The sequence below is a fragment of the Scyliorhinus torazame genome, chromosome 19 (genome assembly GCF_047496885.1).
Source record: "Scyliorhinus torazame isolate Kashiwa2021f chromosome 19, sScyTor2.1, whole genome shotgun sequence".
NCBI lineage: Eukaryota > Metazoa > Chordata > Chondrichthyes > Carcharhiniformes > Scyliorhinidae > Scyliorhinus > Scyliorhinus torazame.
In genome coordinates this window covers 9,413,760-9,431,259 of record NC_092725.1, presented here as the reverse complement: position 1 = coordinate 9,431,259, position 17,500 = coordinate 9,413,760, and the positions used below count along the sequence as shown (strand labels likewise).

General features: G+C 55.0%; 1 protein-coding gene across 1 annotated transcript in view; it reads left to right on the top strand.

Annotated features, from left to right (window-relative positions):
- The window catches only part of LOC140396619 (integrin alpha-M-like), a 153,414-nt gene that overhangs the window by 112,665 nt on the left and 23,249 nt on the right, over window positions 1–17,500 (top strand). The window contains exons 10-11 of the mRNA XM_072485413.1: window positions 4,565–4,641; window positions 11,737–11,860. Of these exons, the coding sequence (XP_072341514.1) occupies window positions 4,565–4,641; window positions 11,737–11,860 (201 nt within the window). The remainder of the gene's footprint in view (window positions 1–4,564; window positions 4,642–11,736; window positions 11,861–17,500) is intronic.

Sequence of the window (17,500 nt, the reverse complement as noted above, 5' to 3'; positions counted from 1 at the left end):
TCACACTCCATCCCACCTTCACTCCCTCACACTCCATCCCTCCTTCCCTCCCTCACACTCATTCCCTTCTTCACTCCCCTCACCCTCAATTCCTCCTTCACTCCCTCACTCCATCCCTCCTTCCCTCCCTCACGCTCCATCCCTCCTTCCCTCCCTCACCCTCCGCCCCTCCTTCCCTCCCTCACTTTCCATCCCTCCTTCACTCCCTCACGCTCCATCCCTCCTTCCCTCCCTCACCCTCCATCCCTCCTTCCCTCCCTCACTTTCCATCCCTCCTTCACTCCCTCACACTCCATCCCTCCTTCCCTCCCTCACACTCCATCCCTCCTTCCCTCCCTCACACTCCATCCCTTCTTCACTCCCCTCACCCACAATTCCTCCTTCACTCCCTCACTCCATCCCTCCTTCCCTCCCTCACGCTCCATCCCTCCTTCCCTCCCTCACCCTCCGTCCCTCCTTCCCTCCCTCACTTTCAATCCCTCCTTCACTCCCTCACGCTCCATTCCTCCTTCCCTTCCTCACCCTCCATCCCTCCTTCCCTCCCTCACTTTCCATCCCTCCCTCACCCTCAATTCCTCCTTCCCTCCCTCACAATCTATCCCTCCTTCACTCCCTCACACTCCATCCCCCCTTCCCTCCCTCACACTCCATCCCTCCTTCACTCCCCTCACCCTCAATTCCTCCTTCACTCCCCTCACCCTCAATTCCTCCTTCGCTCCCCTCACACTCCATCCCTCCTTCCCTCCCTCACACTCCATCCCTCCTTCCCTCCCTCACACTCCATCCCTCCTTCAATCCCCTCACCCTCAATTCCTCCTTCACTCCCCTCACCCTCAATTCCTCCTTCACTCCCTCACCCTCCATTCTCCCTTCACTCCCCTCACCCTCAATTCCTCCTTCACTCCCCTCACCCCTCCTCTCCTCCATCCCTCGTCCACTCCCGCACGCTCCATCCCTCCGTCCACTCCCTCACTCCTCAATCCTCCTCTCTCACTCCCTCACTCCTTCACTCCTCCTCACTCTTCCTCCCTCAGCCCCTCCCTTCTCCTCCCTCAGCCCTCCCTCCACTCTCATTCCCTCCTTCACTCCCCTACCCTCAATCCTCCTTCACTCCCTCACACTCCATCTCCTCCTTCCCTCCCTCACGCCTCCATCCCTCTCCCTTCCCTCACACCTCAAGTCCCTCCTTCCCTCCTCTCACACTCCATCCTCCTTCACTCCCCTCACACTCCATCCCTCCTTCACTCCCTCACACTCCATCCCTCCTTCCCTCCCTCACACCTCCATCCTCCCTTCTCCCTCACCTCATCCCGCCATCCCTCACTCTTCACTCCTCACACTCCATCACCTCCTTCACCCCTCACCCTCAATTCCTCTTCACTCCCTCCTCCCTCCTCCTTCCCTCCCTCACCCTCCTTCCCTCTCACCTCCATCCCTCCTTCCCTCCCTCACACTCATCCCTCCTTCCCTCCCTCACTCTCCATCCCTCCTTCCTCCCTCACTCTCCATCCTCCTTCCTCATCACTCTCCTTCCCGCCCTTCCCTCCCTCTCACTCCATCCCTCCTTCTCCTCCCACTCTCTCATCCTCCTTCCCTCCCTCACACTCCATCCCTCCTTCCCTCCCTCACTCCATCCCCTCCTTCCCTCCCTCTCTCCATCCGCTCTCTCCCCTCCCTCATCCCTCCTTCCACTTCCCTCACCCATCACTCCTTCCATCCCTCACCTCTACTCTACTTCCAAGCTTCCCTCTCTCTCCTCCTCCCTTCATCCTCCTCCCTCCTCTCACCTCACATCCATCCCTCTTCACTCCCTCACACTTCCATTCCCTCCTTCCCCTCCCTCACACTCCATCCCTCCTTCCCTCCCTCACACTCCATCCCTCCTTCACTCCCTCACACGCCATCCCTCTTCCCTCCTCACACTCCATCCCTCACTCCTATCCATCTCCTTCACTCCCTTCATTCCTCCTTCACTCCTCCTCACCCCTCATTCTCCTTTCCCTCCTCCACTCTCACTTCCATCCCTCCTATCCTCCCTTCCACACTTCAACCTCCCTCAATCATCCCCTCACACTCACACTCCATCCCTCCTTCACTCCCACTCTCACCTCTACAGCCCTCCATCACCCTCTCCCCTCACCCTCAATCCTCCTTTACCTCCCTCTCACCCCTCCAAACTCCCTACCTTCTCTCCCTCAACACTCAATCCCTCCTTCCCTCCCTCACTACTCCATCCTCCTTCTCTCCCCTCACCCTCAATTCCTCCTTCACTCCCCTCACCCTCAATTCCTCCTTCCCTCCCTCATACTCCATCCCTCCTTCCCTCCCTCACACTCCATCCCTCCTTCCCTCCCTCACACTCCATCCCTCCTTCACTCCCCTCACCCTCAATTCCTCCTTCACTCCCCTCACCCTCAATTCCTCCTTCACTCCCCTCACCCTCAATTCCTCCTTCTCTCCCTCACACTCCATCCCTCCTTCACTCCCTCACACTCCATCCCTCCTTCCCTCTCTCACACTCCATCCCTTCTTCACTCTCCTCACCCTCAATTCCTCCTTCACTCCCTCACTCCATCCCTCCTTCCCTCCCTCACACTCCATCCCTCCTTCCCTCCCTCACTTTCCATCCCTCCTTCAGTCCCTCACGCTCCATCCCTCCTTCCCTCCCTCACCCTCCATCCCTCCTTCCCTCCCTCACTTTCCATCCCTCCTTCCCTCCCTCACACTCCATTCCTCCTTCCCTCCCTCACACTCCATCCCTCCTTCCCTCCCTCACACTCCATCCCTCCTTCACTCCCTGACACTCCATCCCTTCTTCCCTCCCTCACACTCCATCCCTCCTTCCCTCCCTCAGACTCCATCCCTCCTTCACTCCCCTCACCCTCAATTCCTCCTTCACTCCCCTCACCCTCAATTTCTCCTTCGCTCCCTCACACTCCATCCCTCCTTCCCTCCCTCACACTCCATCCCTCCTTCCCTCCCTCACACTCCATCCCTCCTTCACTCCCCTCACCCTCAATTCCTCCTTCACTCCCCTCACCCTCAATTCCTCCTTCACTCCCCTCACCCTCAATTCCTCCTTCACTCCCTCACACTCCATCCCTCTTTCCCTCCCTCACACTCCATCTCTCCTTCACTCCCTCACACTCCATCCCTCCTTCACTCCCTCACCCTCCATTCTCCCTTCACTCCCCTCACCCTCAATTCCTCCTTCACTCCCTCACACTCCATCCCTCCTTCACTCCCTCACACTCCATCCCTCCTTCACTCCCTCACATTCCATCCCTCCTTCACTCCCTCACACTCCATCCCTCCTTCACTCCCTCACACTCCATCCCTCCTTCTCTCCCTCACACTCCATCCCTCCTTCACTCCCTCACATTCCATCCCTCCTTCACTCCCTCACACTCCATCCCTCCTTCACTCCCTCACACTCCATCCCTCCTTCTCTCCCTCACACTCCATCCCTCCTTCACTCCCTCACACTCCATCCCTCCTTCACTCCCTCACACTCCATCCCTCCTTCTCTCCCTCACACTCCATCTCTGCTTCACTCCCTCGCATTCCATCCCTCCTTCACTTCCGAACCCGGTAACCCCCTGAATCCCTCCCTCTCTATTCATCTCTCTATTCCTCTCTCTAACCCTCCCACTCTTCCTCTCTCAATCCCTCTCCCTCTCTCTATCCTTCTCTCTATCCCTCTCTCTATCCCTCTCTCTAACCCTCTCTCTATCCCTCTCTCCCCCAGTCTCTCTCTCTCTTTATGTCCCTCTCTATTTCTCTCTCTCTCTCTCTCTCTATCGATCTTTATTCCACTCTCTATCCCTCGCTCTATCACACTCTCTATCCCTCTCTCTATCCCTCTTTATTCCTCTCACTTCCGAACCAGGTAACCCCCTGAATCCCTCCCTCTCTATTCATCTCTCTATTCCTCTCTCTATCCCTCACACTCTTCCTCTCTCAATCCCTCTCTCAATCCCTCTGTCTATCCCTCTCTCTCCCTCTCCCTCTCCGTCTCTGTCTCCCTCTCCGTCTCCCTCTCTCTATCCCTCTCTCTCTCTCTCTATCCCTCTCTCTCTCGCTCCCTCTCTCTATCCCTCTCTCTATCCCTCTCTCCCCCAGTCTCTCTCTCTCTTTATATCCCTCTCTATTTCTCTCTCTCCCTCTCTCTATCCCTCTTTATTCCTCTCCCTATCTCTCTCTCTATCCCCCAGTCACTCCCTCTCTCTATCTTTCTCTCCCCCAGTCACTCCCTCTCTCTATCTTTCTCTCCCCCAGTCACTCCCTCTCTCTATCTTTCTCTCCCCCAGTCACTCCCTCTCTCTACCTTTCTCTCCCCCAGTCTCTCCCTCTCTCTCTGTCTCTCTCTCCCCAATGTCTCTCCCTCTCTCTATCCATCGCTCCCTTAGTCTCTCCCTCTCTCTATCCCTCTCTCCCTCAGTCTCTCCCTCCCTCTCTCCCTCAGTCTCTCCCTCTCTCCCCCAGCCATTCCCCTCTCTCGATCTCTCTCTCCCCCAATCTGCATCCTCATTTAGTTCCCTTCTCTCTCTCTCTGCATTTCCAGGAACTGGGAAAGGATCAGGACAAAGTTCCTTCAAACTGGAACTGGCCCAATCTGGATTTAGCTCGATTTTCACCTCAGTAAGTATTTGTAATTAACTGAAAAGAAGGAGAATTAAAGTCCCCATTGACAGTTCACATTATCAATCCCCAAACTAATCCCACTGCCCCATTAGCACACATAACACGACAGCCAATCACAGACAGAAGCAGACACAGTATAAGACAAGAAACACAACACTTCCTGGGCAGTCCATCTGGAGACAGCACAGGGCCAGGACCTCATAGCAAGACACTCACACCGTCACAACGTGCTGAGTACCAAGTCAGATGCATAAATAGTTAGATGGAATAAAACTGCGTTGTACCAATCGCAACCGTGTTGGTTCGTCTGTACCTCAGAGCACCCAACACCACATGGTACCAGGAGTGAATCGATACCTACCGGCAAATCTGCCATCCTGAGCCATGGACACCGCAACAAAGCGCAGCCGTTGCAAGTCGCTGGGAACCTGGGCACCAATTGGAAGCTCTTCAAGCAGCGATTCGAACTGTTCATGCAAGACAATGAAAAACAGGGCGCCTCGGACGAAACAAAGATTGCCATGCTCCTCACTACCGCAGGTCAGCACGCCATCGATGTATACAACTCCTTGGTGTTCGCGGAAGGCGAGAATCAATCTAAGTATGACACGGTCCTCCTCAAGCTCGACAAGCACTTCAATGTTGGGGTCAACGAAAGCTTTGAGAGGTATGTCTTTCAGCAGCGCCTGCAGGGTAAGGATGAGCTCTTTCAGTCCTTCCTGACGCACCTCCGCATACTCGCGCAGTCCTGCGGTTACGGCGCCACCTCAGAGTCCATGATCCGGGACCAGATCGTTTTTGGCGTTGCCTCCAGTGGCCCACGCCAGCAGCTTCTTAAAATTAAAGGCCTGACCTTAGCATCTGCAGTTGAAGCCTGGGTCCTGCATGAGAACGCGACCAGCCGCTATGCCCAATTTCAGGCGATCGAATCGGCACGGAGGGGGGCCCAAGCGATCGAATCGGCAAACCAGGCCGCCCACGAGGCCGAACGCACCCAGGCAATCGAGTTTCTCCCGGCCCGCGGCCCGGACGAGGGCGGCCGTTTCGCGCGCTTTTTAAGGCCTCCCGCGTTTGCGCGCGCCAAAATCCACGGCAACACTGAGGGACGCACTGCGCAGGTGCGCCCGACGCAAGGCCGAACTGCGCATGTGCAGTGGCGTAACGAACGCCGTGACGTCATGACGTGCGGCAACTGTGGAGCTGCCCATTTAAAAGGGCAATGTCCTGCTAAAAACCCGACAATGCCTACGCTGTGGCAAGATGGGCCACTACGCTGCTTACTGTCGAGCGGCTCAACCTGTGGATCTTCCACATCTCCGACAACCTCGCAGACACGTGCGGACCATCCAGCCTCCACATCACGACATCCAAACCGACGACACAGATGACCAAGACGCCTTCCGGGTTGCGGTCATTGATTGGAACCGAGTCAACACCATCAATCCGGCCGATGAATGGAGTGCCACCCTGGCGGTCAACCCGAATTCGTCGCCCACCTACTAGACTGGACTTATGAGACTGTTCACACGTCAAACTTTTGCAACCACTGTTTTATAACCTGTCACTGTTTTATCGTTCCAGGCCTCGTTTGATCGTTCCAAATTTCAACCTTGTTCTTCTTTTGTTATGGTACAACCTCGTTAGCATGTCACACCTGACATCGCCCCTTGTATATAGTTAAGCCCCATGTACATGATGTCAATATCACGCACACACACCTTTAGCTGCACTCAGGACACATTTATATTTCTAACCACATAGGCACATAATCTTGTAAAAATGGGGGGATGTCATGATATTCAAACATACATCATAACACATACAAAATGATAGATAGACCAACGGACCAATTAGCACACATAACACGACAGCCAATCACAGACAAGAGCAGACACAGTATAAGACAAGAAACACGACACTTCCTGGGCAGTCCATCTGGAGACAGCACAGGGCCAGGACCTCATAGCAAGACACTCACACAGTCACAACGTGCTGAGTACCAAGTCTAATGTATAAATAGTTAGATGGAATAAAACTGCATTGTACCAATCGCAATCGTGTTAGTTTGTCTGTAAATCAGAGCATCCAACACTTCACCACCCTCTCCCCATAGCCCTGTATCAATCCCCAAACTAATCCCACTGCCCCACTCTCTCGCCATAGCCCTGTATCAATCCCCAAACTAATCCCACTGCCCCACTCTCTCCCCACAGCCCTGTACCAATCCCCAAACTAATCCCACTGCCCCACTCTCTCCCCATAGCCCTGTATCAATCCCAAACTAATCCCACTGCCCCACTCTTTCCCCACAACCCTGTACCAATCCCCAAACTAATCCCATGGCCCCACTCTCTCCCCATAGCTCTGTATCAATCCACAAACTAATCCCACTGCCCCACTCTCTCCCCATAGCCCTGAATAAATCCCCAAACTAATCCCACTGCCCCGCTCTCTCCCCATAGCCCTGAATAAATCCCCAAACTAATCCCACTGCCCCACTCTCTCCCCATAGCTCTGTATCAATCCACAAACTAATCCCACTGCCCCGCTCTCTCCCCAGAGCCCTGTATCAATCCCCAAACTAATCCCACTGCCCCGCTCACCCCCCATAGCCCTGCATCAATCCCCAAAGTAATCCCACTGTCCCACTCTCTCCCCATAGCCCTGTATCAATCCCCAAACTAATCCCACTGTCCCACTCTCTCCCCAGAGCCCTGTATCAATCCCCAAACTGATCCCACTGCCCCGCTCTCTCCCCATAGCCCTGTGTCAATCCCCAAAATAATCCCACTGCCCCACTCTCTCCCCATAGCCCTGTATCAATCCCAAACTATTCCCGCTGCCCCGCTCTATCCCCATAGCCTTGTATCAATCCCAAACTAATCCCACTGTCCCGCTCTCCCCATAGCCCTGTATCAAGCCCCAAACTAATCCCACTGTCCCGCTCTCCCCATAGCCCTGTATCAATCCCCAAACTAATCCCACTGTCCCGCTCTCTCCCCATAGCCCTGTATCAATCCCCAAACTAATCCCACTGCCCCACTCTCTCCCCATAGCCCTGTATCAATCCCCAAACTAATCCCACTGTCCCGCTCTCTCCCCATAGCCCTGTATCATCCCAAACTAATCCCACTGCCCCACTCTCTCCCCATAGCCCTGTATCAATCCCAAACTAATCCCACTGCCCCACTCTCTCCCCATAGCCCTGTATCAATCCCCAAACTAATCCCACTGCCCCGCTCTCTCCCCATAGCCCTGTATCAATCCCCAAACTAATCCCACTGCCCCGCTCTCTCCCCATAGCCCTGTATCAATCCCCAAACTAATCCCACTGCCCCACTCTCTCCCCATAGCCCTGTATCAATCCCCAAACTAATCCCACTGCCCCGCTCTCTCCCCATAGCCCTGTATCAATCCCCAAACTAATCCCACTGTCCCGCTCTCTCCCCATAGCCCTGTATCATCCCAAACTAATCCCACTGCCCCACTCTCTCCCCATAGCCCTGTATCAATCGCAAACTAATCCCACTGTCCCGCTCTCTCCCCATAGCCCTGTGTCAATCCCCAAACTAATCCCACTGCCCCACTCTCTCCCTATAGCCCTGTATCAATCCCCAAACTAATCCCACTGCCCCGCTCCCTCCCCATAGCCCTGTATCAATCCCCAAACTAATCCCACTGCCCTACTCTCCCCATAGCCCTGTATCAATCTCCAAACTAATCCCACTGCCCCGCTCTCTCCCCATAGCCCTGTATCAATCCCCAAACTAATCCCACTGCCCCGCTCTCTCCCCATAGCCCTGTATCAATCCCCAAACTAACCCCACTGCCCCACTCTCTCCCCATAGCCCTGTATCAATCCCAAACTAATTCCACTGCCCCACTCACTCCCCTTAGCCCTGTATCAATCCAAAACTAATACCACTGCCCCACTCTCTCCCCCTAGCCATGTGTCAATCCCCAAACTAATCCCACTGCCCCACTCTCTCCCCATAGCCCTGTATCAATCGCAAACTAATCCCACTGTCCCGCTCTCTCTCCATAGCCCTGTGTCAATCCCCAAACTAATCCCACTGCCCCACTCTCTCCCTATAGCCCTGTATCAATCCCCAAACTAATCCCACTGCCCCGCTCCCTCCCCATAGCCCTGTATTAATCCCCAAACTAATCCCACTGCCCTACTCTCCCCATAGCCCTGTATCAATCCCCAAACTAATCCCACTGCCCCGCTCTCTCCCCATAGCCCTGTATCATCCCAAACTAATCCCACTGCCCCGCTCTCTCCCCATAGCCCTGTATCAATCCCAAACTAATTCCACTGCCCCACTCTCTCCCCATAGCCCTGTATCATCCCAAACTAATCCCACTGCCCCGCTCTCTCCCCATAGCCCTGTATCAATCCCAAACTAATCCCACTGCCCCGCTCTCTCCCCATAGCCCTGTATCATCCCAAACTAATTCCACTGCCCCACTCTCTCCCCATAGCCCTGTATCATCCCAAACTAATCCCACTGCCCCGCTCTCTCCCCATAGCCCTGTATCAATCCCAAACTAATCCCACTGCCCCGCTCTCTCCCCATAGCCCTGTATCAATCCCAAACTAATTCCACTGCCCCACTCTCTCCCCATAGCCCTGTATCAATCCCAAACTAATCCCACTGCCCCGCTCTCTCCCCATAGCCCTGTATCAATCCCAAACTAATCCCACTGCCCCACTCTCTCCCCATAGCCCTGTATCATCCCAAACTAATCCCACTGTCCCACTCTCTCCCCATAGCCCTGTATCAATCCCAAACTCATCCCACTGCCCCACTCTCTCCCCATAGCCCTGTATCATCCCAAACTAATCCCACTGCCCCGCTCTCTCCCCATAGCCCTGTATCAATCGCAAACTAATCCCACTGTCCCGCTCTCTCCCCATAGCCCTGTATCAATCCCAAACTCATCCCACTGCCCCACTCTCTCCCCATAGCCCTGTATCATCCCAAACTAATCCCACTGCCCCGCTCTCTCCCCATAGCCCTGTATCAATCCCAAACTAATCCCACTGCCCCGCTCTCTCCCCATAGCCCTGTATCATCCCAAACTAATCCCACTGCCCCGCTCTCTCCCCATAGCCCTGTATCAATCGCAAACTAATCCGACTGCCCCGCTCTCTCCCCATAGCCCTGTATCAATCACAGACTAATCCCACTGTCCCGCTCTCTCCCCATAGCTCTGTATCAATCCCAAACTAATGCCACTGCCCCACTCTCTCCCTATAGCCCTGTATCAATCCCCAAACTAATCCCACTGCCCCGCTCCCTCCCCATAGCCCTGTATCAATCCCCAAACTAATCCCACTGCCCCGCTCTCTCCCCATAGCCCTGTATCATCCCAAACTAATCCCACTGCCCCGCTCTCTCCCCATAGCCCTGTATCAATCCCAAACTAATTCCACTGCCCCACTCTCTCCCCATAGCCCTGTATCATCCCAAACTAATCCCACTGCCCCACTCTCTCCCCATAGCCCTGTATCAACCCCCAAAATAATCCCACTGCCCCGCTCTCTCCCCATAGCCCTGTATCATCCCAAACTAATCTCACTGCCCCGCTCTCTCCCCATAGCCCTGTATCAATCCCAAACTAATCCCACTGCCCCGCTCTCTCCCCATAGCCCTGTATCAATCCCCAAACTAATCCCACTGCCCCGCTCTCTCCCCATAGCCCTGTATCAATCCCAAACTAATTCCACTGCCCCACTCTCTCCCCATAGCCCTGTATCATCCCAAACTAATCCCACTGCCCCGCTCTCTCCCCATAGCCCTGTATCAATCCCAAACTAATTCCACTGCCCCACTCTCTCCCCATAGCCCTGTATCATCCCAAACTAATCCCACTGCCCCACTCTCTCCCCATAGCCCTGTATCAATCCCAAACTAATCCCACTGCCCCGCTCTCTCCCCATAGCCCTGTATCAATCCCAAACTAATTCCACTGTCCCACTCTCTCCCCATAGCCCTGTATCGATCCCCAAACTAATCCCACTGCCCCACTCTCTCCCCATAGCCCTGTATCTGCCCAAACTAATCCCACTGCCCCTCTCTCTCCCCATAGCCCTGTATCAATCCCCAAACTAATCCCACTGCCCCACTCTCTCCCCATAGCCCTGTATCATCCCAAACTAATCCCACTGCCCCGCTCTCTCCCCATAGCCCTGTATCAATCCCCAAACTAATCCCACTGTCCCACTCTCTCCCCATAGCCCTGTATCAATCCCCAAACTAATCCCACTGTCCCGCTCACTCCCCATAGCCCTGTATCAATCCCCAAACTAATCCCACTTCCCCACTCTCTCCCCATAGCCCTGTATCAATCCCCAAACTAATCCCACTGCCCCACTCTCTCCCCATAGTCCTGTATCAGTCCCCAAACTAATCCCACTGCCCCGCTCTCTCCCCATAGCCCTGTATCAATCCCCAAACTAATCCCACTGCCCCACTCTCTCCCCATAGCCCTGTATCAATCCCCAAACTAATCCCACTGTCCCACTCTCTCCCCATAGCCCTGTATCAATCCCCAAACTAATCCCACTGTCCCGCTCACTCCCCATAGCCCTGTATCAATCCCCAAACTAATCCCACTGCCCCACTCTCTCCCCATAGCCCTGTATCAATCCCCAAACTAATCCCACTGCCCCACTCTCTCCCCATAGCCCTGTATCAATCCCCATACTAATCCCACTGCCACTCTCTCTCCCCATAGCCCTGTATCAATCCCAAACTAATTCCACTGCCCCTCTCTCTCCCCATAGCCCTGTATCAATCCCCAAACTAATCCCACTGCCCCTCTCTCTCCCCATAGCCCTGTATCAATCCCCAAACTAATCCCACGGCCCCGCTCTCTCCCCATAGGCCTGTATCAATCCCCAAACTAATCCCACGGCCCCGCTTCTCCCCATAGCCCTGTATCAATCCCCAAACTAATCCCACGGCCCCTGCAATGATCAGTGAGTTCTTACTGTGGTTCTGCGGGGATTTACGGCGAAGGATTCACAAACCATCTCCCTCACATTCTCCTTCTCCCCACCCCCCTCCCCCCCTCCCCCCACAGGACTCCATTACCCTGGGAGCAGTCGGGGCCTTTGACTGGGCTGGAGCAATTATCGAGGTTCGCCCTGGAGAGGAGTATGTCGTCAACTCATCAACTACGAAAGATCTGCCCAATGCCTATCTGGGTAAGACATTGAGTGTCTGTCACTCTGAGTCTCTCTCTGTCTCTCTCACTGTCTCACTGTGTCCCTCTCTCTCTCTCTCACTCTCTATCCCTCTAATTCTGTCACTCTCTCTCTCTCTCTCTCGCTGTCTCTCTAAGTCTCTCTCTCTCTCTCTCTCTGTCTCTGTCTCTCTCACTGTCTCTGTCAGTCTCTCTCTCTCTGTCTCTCTCACTGTGTCCCTCTCTCTCTCACTCTCTATCCCTCTAATTCTGTCACTCTCTCTCTGTCTCACTGTCTCTCTAAGTCTCTCTCTCTCTCTGTGTCTCTGTCTCTCTCACTGTCTCTGTCAGTCTCTCTCTCTCTGTCTCTCTCACTCTCTCTCTGTCACTCTCAGTCTCTCTCTCTCTCTGTCACTCTCAGTCTCTCTCTCTCTCTGTCACTCTCTCTCTGACCCTCTCTCTCTCACTGTTACTCTCAGTCTCTCTCTCTGTCCCTCTCTCTTAGTCCCTCTCTCACTGTTAGTCTCCCTCTCTGTCTCTCTGTCTCTGTCTCTCTCTCTCTGTCTCTCTCTCTGTCCCTCTCAGTCTCTCTCTCTGTCCCCTTCTCTCTGACCCTCTCTCTCTCACTGTTACTCTCAGTCTCTCTCTCTGTCCCTCTCTCTGTCCCTCTCTCTCACTGTTACTCTCAGTCTCTCTCTCTGACCCTCTCTTTCCCTGTCGTTCTCTCTGTCTCTCTCTTTCTCTGTCTTTCTCTCTGTTCCCCCCCCCCCTCTCCCTCTCTCTCTCTGTCCATCTCTCTGCTTTTTCTTCCGCTGTCCCTCTGGCTGTCTCTCTCTCCGACTCACTCTCTGCATCTCTGTCTTTCTCTCTGTCTCTCTTTCTCTATCTCCCTCTGTCTCTCTCTCTCTGCCTCCCTCTGTCTGCCTATCAATCCCTCCCTCTCTCCCTCAGTCTCACTGTGTTCCTCTCAGTCCCCTTCTCTCTCTGCATGATGAACGGTTACTCTAACACTGAACCCTTGTCATCATGTAAGGTGATGTCTCCTTTAAGACCGGGCTTGGAACCCTGGGGAACTCCGCCTCCGGCTCCGCCCACCTGGGAGCCGTATATAAGGGGCTGCCTTGTGGGCGGCGTAGCTGTTAGCACCCGTCTCAGCACCAGTCTAGTTCTTAGTCTAATAAAGCCTTCTTTGCCGTTTACTCTCTAAGCGTCGTTATTGAGGGTACCTCAATTTATTAGACTAAACTAGATTCAGGATGGACGCAGGCCTAAAACCAGAGAAGCTCAATCTGGAAGCACGGACACCGGAGGCAAAGGGAATTTTTAAATACTGGCTCCGGAGCTTCGAGGCCTACCTGGACTCCGCAGAGACTCCCATCCTGGGGCCATGCAAGCTGCGTCTACTCCACGCCCGGGTGAGTCACAGAATCTCCGCCACGCTCGAAAAGGCTGATGCACGATCAATTACAGCGGCTGCTCGAAAATGGGGCAAAAGACCTCCAGGAGACGCTAACGCTCGCCTCCTCGCTGGAGGTGGCCCGACATAGTTTGGGTACGTACCCCGCGGACTCTGCGAGCCGCCCCCGGGACTTCCTCAGGCTCAGCCATGTTACAGGCCTGCGCCACGCGGCGACCCGCTCACCATGGGGGCACACCGTGCTACTTCTGCGGGCAGGGCCCACGCCCACGCTGCCCAGCCCTCTCCGCGATCTGCAGCGACTGCGGGAAGAAAGGGCTCTTTGCGAGGGTCTGCCTGGCCAGGCCCAGGGGCCAGAAAAACAAAGAACAGCCGGCCCGAAAATCAGGCTCTCAGGCCCGCAGGCCTCTCAATGCTGCTGCGCACCGACCCGACACGCCCCCTTCTGACGCGTCATCAGCCTCGTGCGGATCATGGGAGCGGCCATCTTGTCGGCGGCCATCTTCTCGACCCGACACGCGCAGCCAGCGGCGGCGGCCATTTTACGAGTCCGACTCGGCTGAGGACTCGGACAACCCGCGACTGGGTGCAATCACCCTCGACCAAACTCGGCCAAAACACCTGCAGAACTCCATGGTGCAGGTCCAGGTCAACGGGCACGACACTGCATGCCTCTTCGACTGCGGGAGCACGGAGAGCTTTATCCATCCTGAAACGGTAAGGCGCTGCTCCCTAGGCACCCAGTCCACATCCCAAACCATAGCCCTCGCATCTGGGTCCCACTCGGTACAACTCACGGGGTACTGTATTGCGGATCTCTCGATCCAGGGTGCCAAATACACCCGTTTCAAATTTTATATCCTCCCTCACTTCTGTGCCCCCCTGCTGCTCGGACTGGATTTCCAGTGCAGCCACCGAAGCCTGACACTGAAGTTCGGCGGACCCCCCTCGCTATTCGCTAACCTCACTCCTGACTGTAAGCCTGTCGCCACCAGGAGCCGGCGCTACAGTGCCCAAGATATGGCTTTTATCAAGTCAGAGGTCCAGCGTTTACTGGGAGAGGGGGGTCATCGAGGCTAGCAACAGCCCTTGGAGAGCACAAGTGGTGGTCGTCCGGTCCGGGGAGAAGAAACGGATGGTCGTGGATTATAGCCAGACCATAAACCGCTTCACGCAGCTTGATGCGTACCCCCTTCCTCGCATCGCGGAAATGGTAAATCGGATCGCCCAATACCGAGTCTTTTCCACGGTCGACCTCAAATCTGCCTACCACCAGCTCCCCATCCGACCAGAAGACCGCCTCTATACTGCCTTCGAAACAGCCGGCCGGCTCTTCCACTTCCTCAGGGTCCCCTTCGGCATCACAAATGGGGTCTCCGTCTTCCAGAGGGCGATGGACCAAATGGTGGACCAGTACGGTTTGCGGGCTACATACCCGTACTTGGACAATGTCACCATCTGCGGCCATGACCAGCAGGACCGTGACGCTAACCTCGAAAAGTTCCTCCAGACTGCCCGGGCCCTTAACCTGACCTATAACGAGGGCAAATGCGTTTTCCACACCACCCGGCTGGCCATCCTCGGTTATGTCGTGGAAGACGGGGTCCTAGGTCCCGACCCCGACCGCATGCGCCCCCTTAAGGAACTCCCTCTCCCCCACAGCCTCAAGGCCCTCAAACGGTGCTTGGGGCTTTTCTCCTATTACGCCCAGTGGGTCCCCAAGTATGCGGACAAAGCCCGCCCACTCCTAAAGACCACCACTTTTCCCCTCTAGGCTGAGGCTCAATTGGCCTTCAACCGCATCAAGGCCGACATCATCAAGGCCGCCATGCACGCGGTGGACGAAACCATCCCTTTCCAGGTAGAGAGCGATGCATCAGACATCGCCCTGGCTGCTACCCTCAATCAAGGAGGCAGACCAGTAGCGTTCTTCTCCCGAACCCTCACCGCCTCCGAGATTCGACACTCTGCAGTCGAAAAGGAGGCACAAGCCATTGTGGAGGCTGTGTGTGGAGACACTACCTCGCCGGTAGGAGGTTTACCCTCGTCACTGACCAACGGTCGGTCGCCTATATGTTCGATAACACGCAACGGGGCAAAATGAAAAACGATAAAATTGAGGTGGAGGATCGAACTCTCCACCTACTCGTACGATATCAAGTATCGTCCAGGGGAGCTCAACGAGCCCCCAGATGCCCTGTCCCGCGGCACATGCGCCAACGCGCAGGAGGACCGCCTGCAAGCCATCCACAATGACCTCTGCCACCCGGGGGTTACCCGGCTCGTCCATTTTATCAAGTCCCGCAACCTACCTTACTCAACCAAGGAGGTCAAGGCCACGATGTGGAGGTGCCAGCGTTGGACTGGGGTGAGCACAGTACGAAGTCTTACAACACCAGGTTAAAGCCCAACAGGTTTGTTTCGAATCACTAGCTTTCGGAGCGCTGCTCCTTCCTCAGGTGAATGAAGAGGTTCCAGAATCATCTATAATCGACAAATTCAAAGATGCCAGACAATGCTTGGAATGCGAGCATTAGCAGGTGATTAAATCTTTACAGATCCAGAGATGGGGTAACCCCAGGTTAAAGAGGTGTGAATTGTCTCAAGCCAGGACAGTTGGTAGGATTTCGCAGGCCAGATGGTGGGGGCTGAATGTAATGCGACATGAATCCCAGGTCCCGGTTGAGGCCGCACTCATGTGTGCGGAACTTGGCTATAAGCGTCTGCTCGGCGATTCTGCGTTGTCGCGGGTCCTGAAGGCCGCCTTGGAGAACGCTTACCCGGAGATCAGAGGCTGAATGCCCTTGACTGCTGAAGTGTTCCCCGACTGGAAGGGAACATTCCTGCCTGGTGATTGTTGCGCGATGTCCGTTCATTCGTTGTCGCAGCGTCTGCATGGTCTCGCCAATGTACCACGCTTCGGGACATCCTTTCCTGCAGCGTATGAGGTAGACAACGTTGGCCGAGTCGCACGAGTATGTACCACATACCTGGTGGGTGGTGTTCTCGCGTGTAATAGTGGTACCCATGTCGATGATCTGGCACGTCTTGCAGAGATTGCCATGACAGGGTTGTGTGGTGTCGAGGTCGCTGTTCTGAAGACTGGGTAGTTTGCTGCAAACAATGGTTCGTTTGAGGTTGCGCGGTTGTTTGAAGGCAAGTAGTAGGGGTGTGGGGATGACCTTGGCGAGATGGTCATCGTCATCAATGACGTGTTGAAGGCTGTGAAGAAGATGTCGTAGTTTCTCCGCTCCGGGGAAGTACTGGACGACGAAGGGTATTCTGTCGGTTGTGTCTCATGTTTGTCTTCTGAGGAGGTTGGTCCGGTTTTTCGCTGTGGCGCGTTGGAACTGTCGATCGATGAGTCGAGCGCCATATCCCGTTCGTACGAGGGCATCTTTCAGCGTCTGTAGTAACCTGTTACGCTCCTCCTCGTCTGAGCAGATCCTGTGTATACGGAGCGCTTGTCCATAGGGGATGGCTTCTTTAATGTGTTTAGGGTGGAAGCTGGAGAAGTGGAGCATCGTGGGTTATCCGTGGGTTTGCGGTAAAGCGAAGTGCTGAGGTGACCGTCCTTGATGGAGATGAGTGTGTCCAAGAATGCAACTGATTTTGGAGAGTAGTCCATGGTGAGTCGGATGGTTGGATGGAACTTATTAATGTCATTGTGTAATCGTTTCAGTGATTCTTCGCCATAGGTCATGATCAAGGCCATGGTCAGGGCCTGCCAGGTCTGTGCGGAGTGCAAACCGCACTTCTATCGGCCAGACAAGGTTCGGCTCGTGAAGGCCTCGGGTCCCTTTGAGCGACTGAGCGTGGACTTCAAGGGGCCCCTCCCGTCCACCAACCGTTATGCCTATTTCCTCACCGTGATCGATGAGTTCTCCCGCTTCCCACTCGCCATTCCCTGCCCCGACATGACCTCAGCCACGGTGATTAAGGCACTGCACAGCATCTTCACCCTATTCGGTTTCCCTGCTTATATCCACAGCGACCGGGGTACATCGTTCATGAGCGATGAACTGCGTCAGTATCTGCTCAGCAAAGGCATCGCCTCGAGCAGAACGACCAGCTATAACCCACGGGGAAACGGGCAGGTGGAGAGGGAGAACGCGACCGTGTGGAAGGCTGTCCTTCTGGCCCTGCGGTCAAGAAATCTCCCAACCACCCGCTGGCAGGAGGTCCTACCCGATGCCCTACACTCCATTAGGTCACTCCTCTGCACGGCCACAAATGAGACCCCTC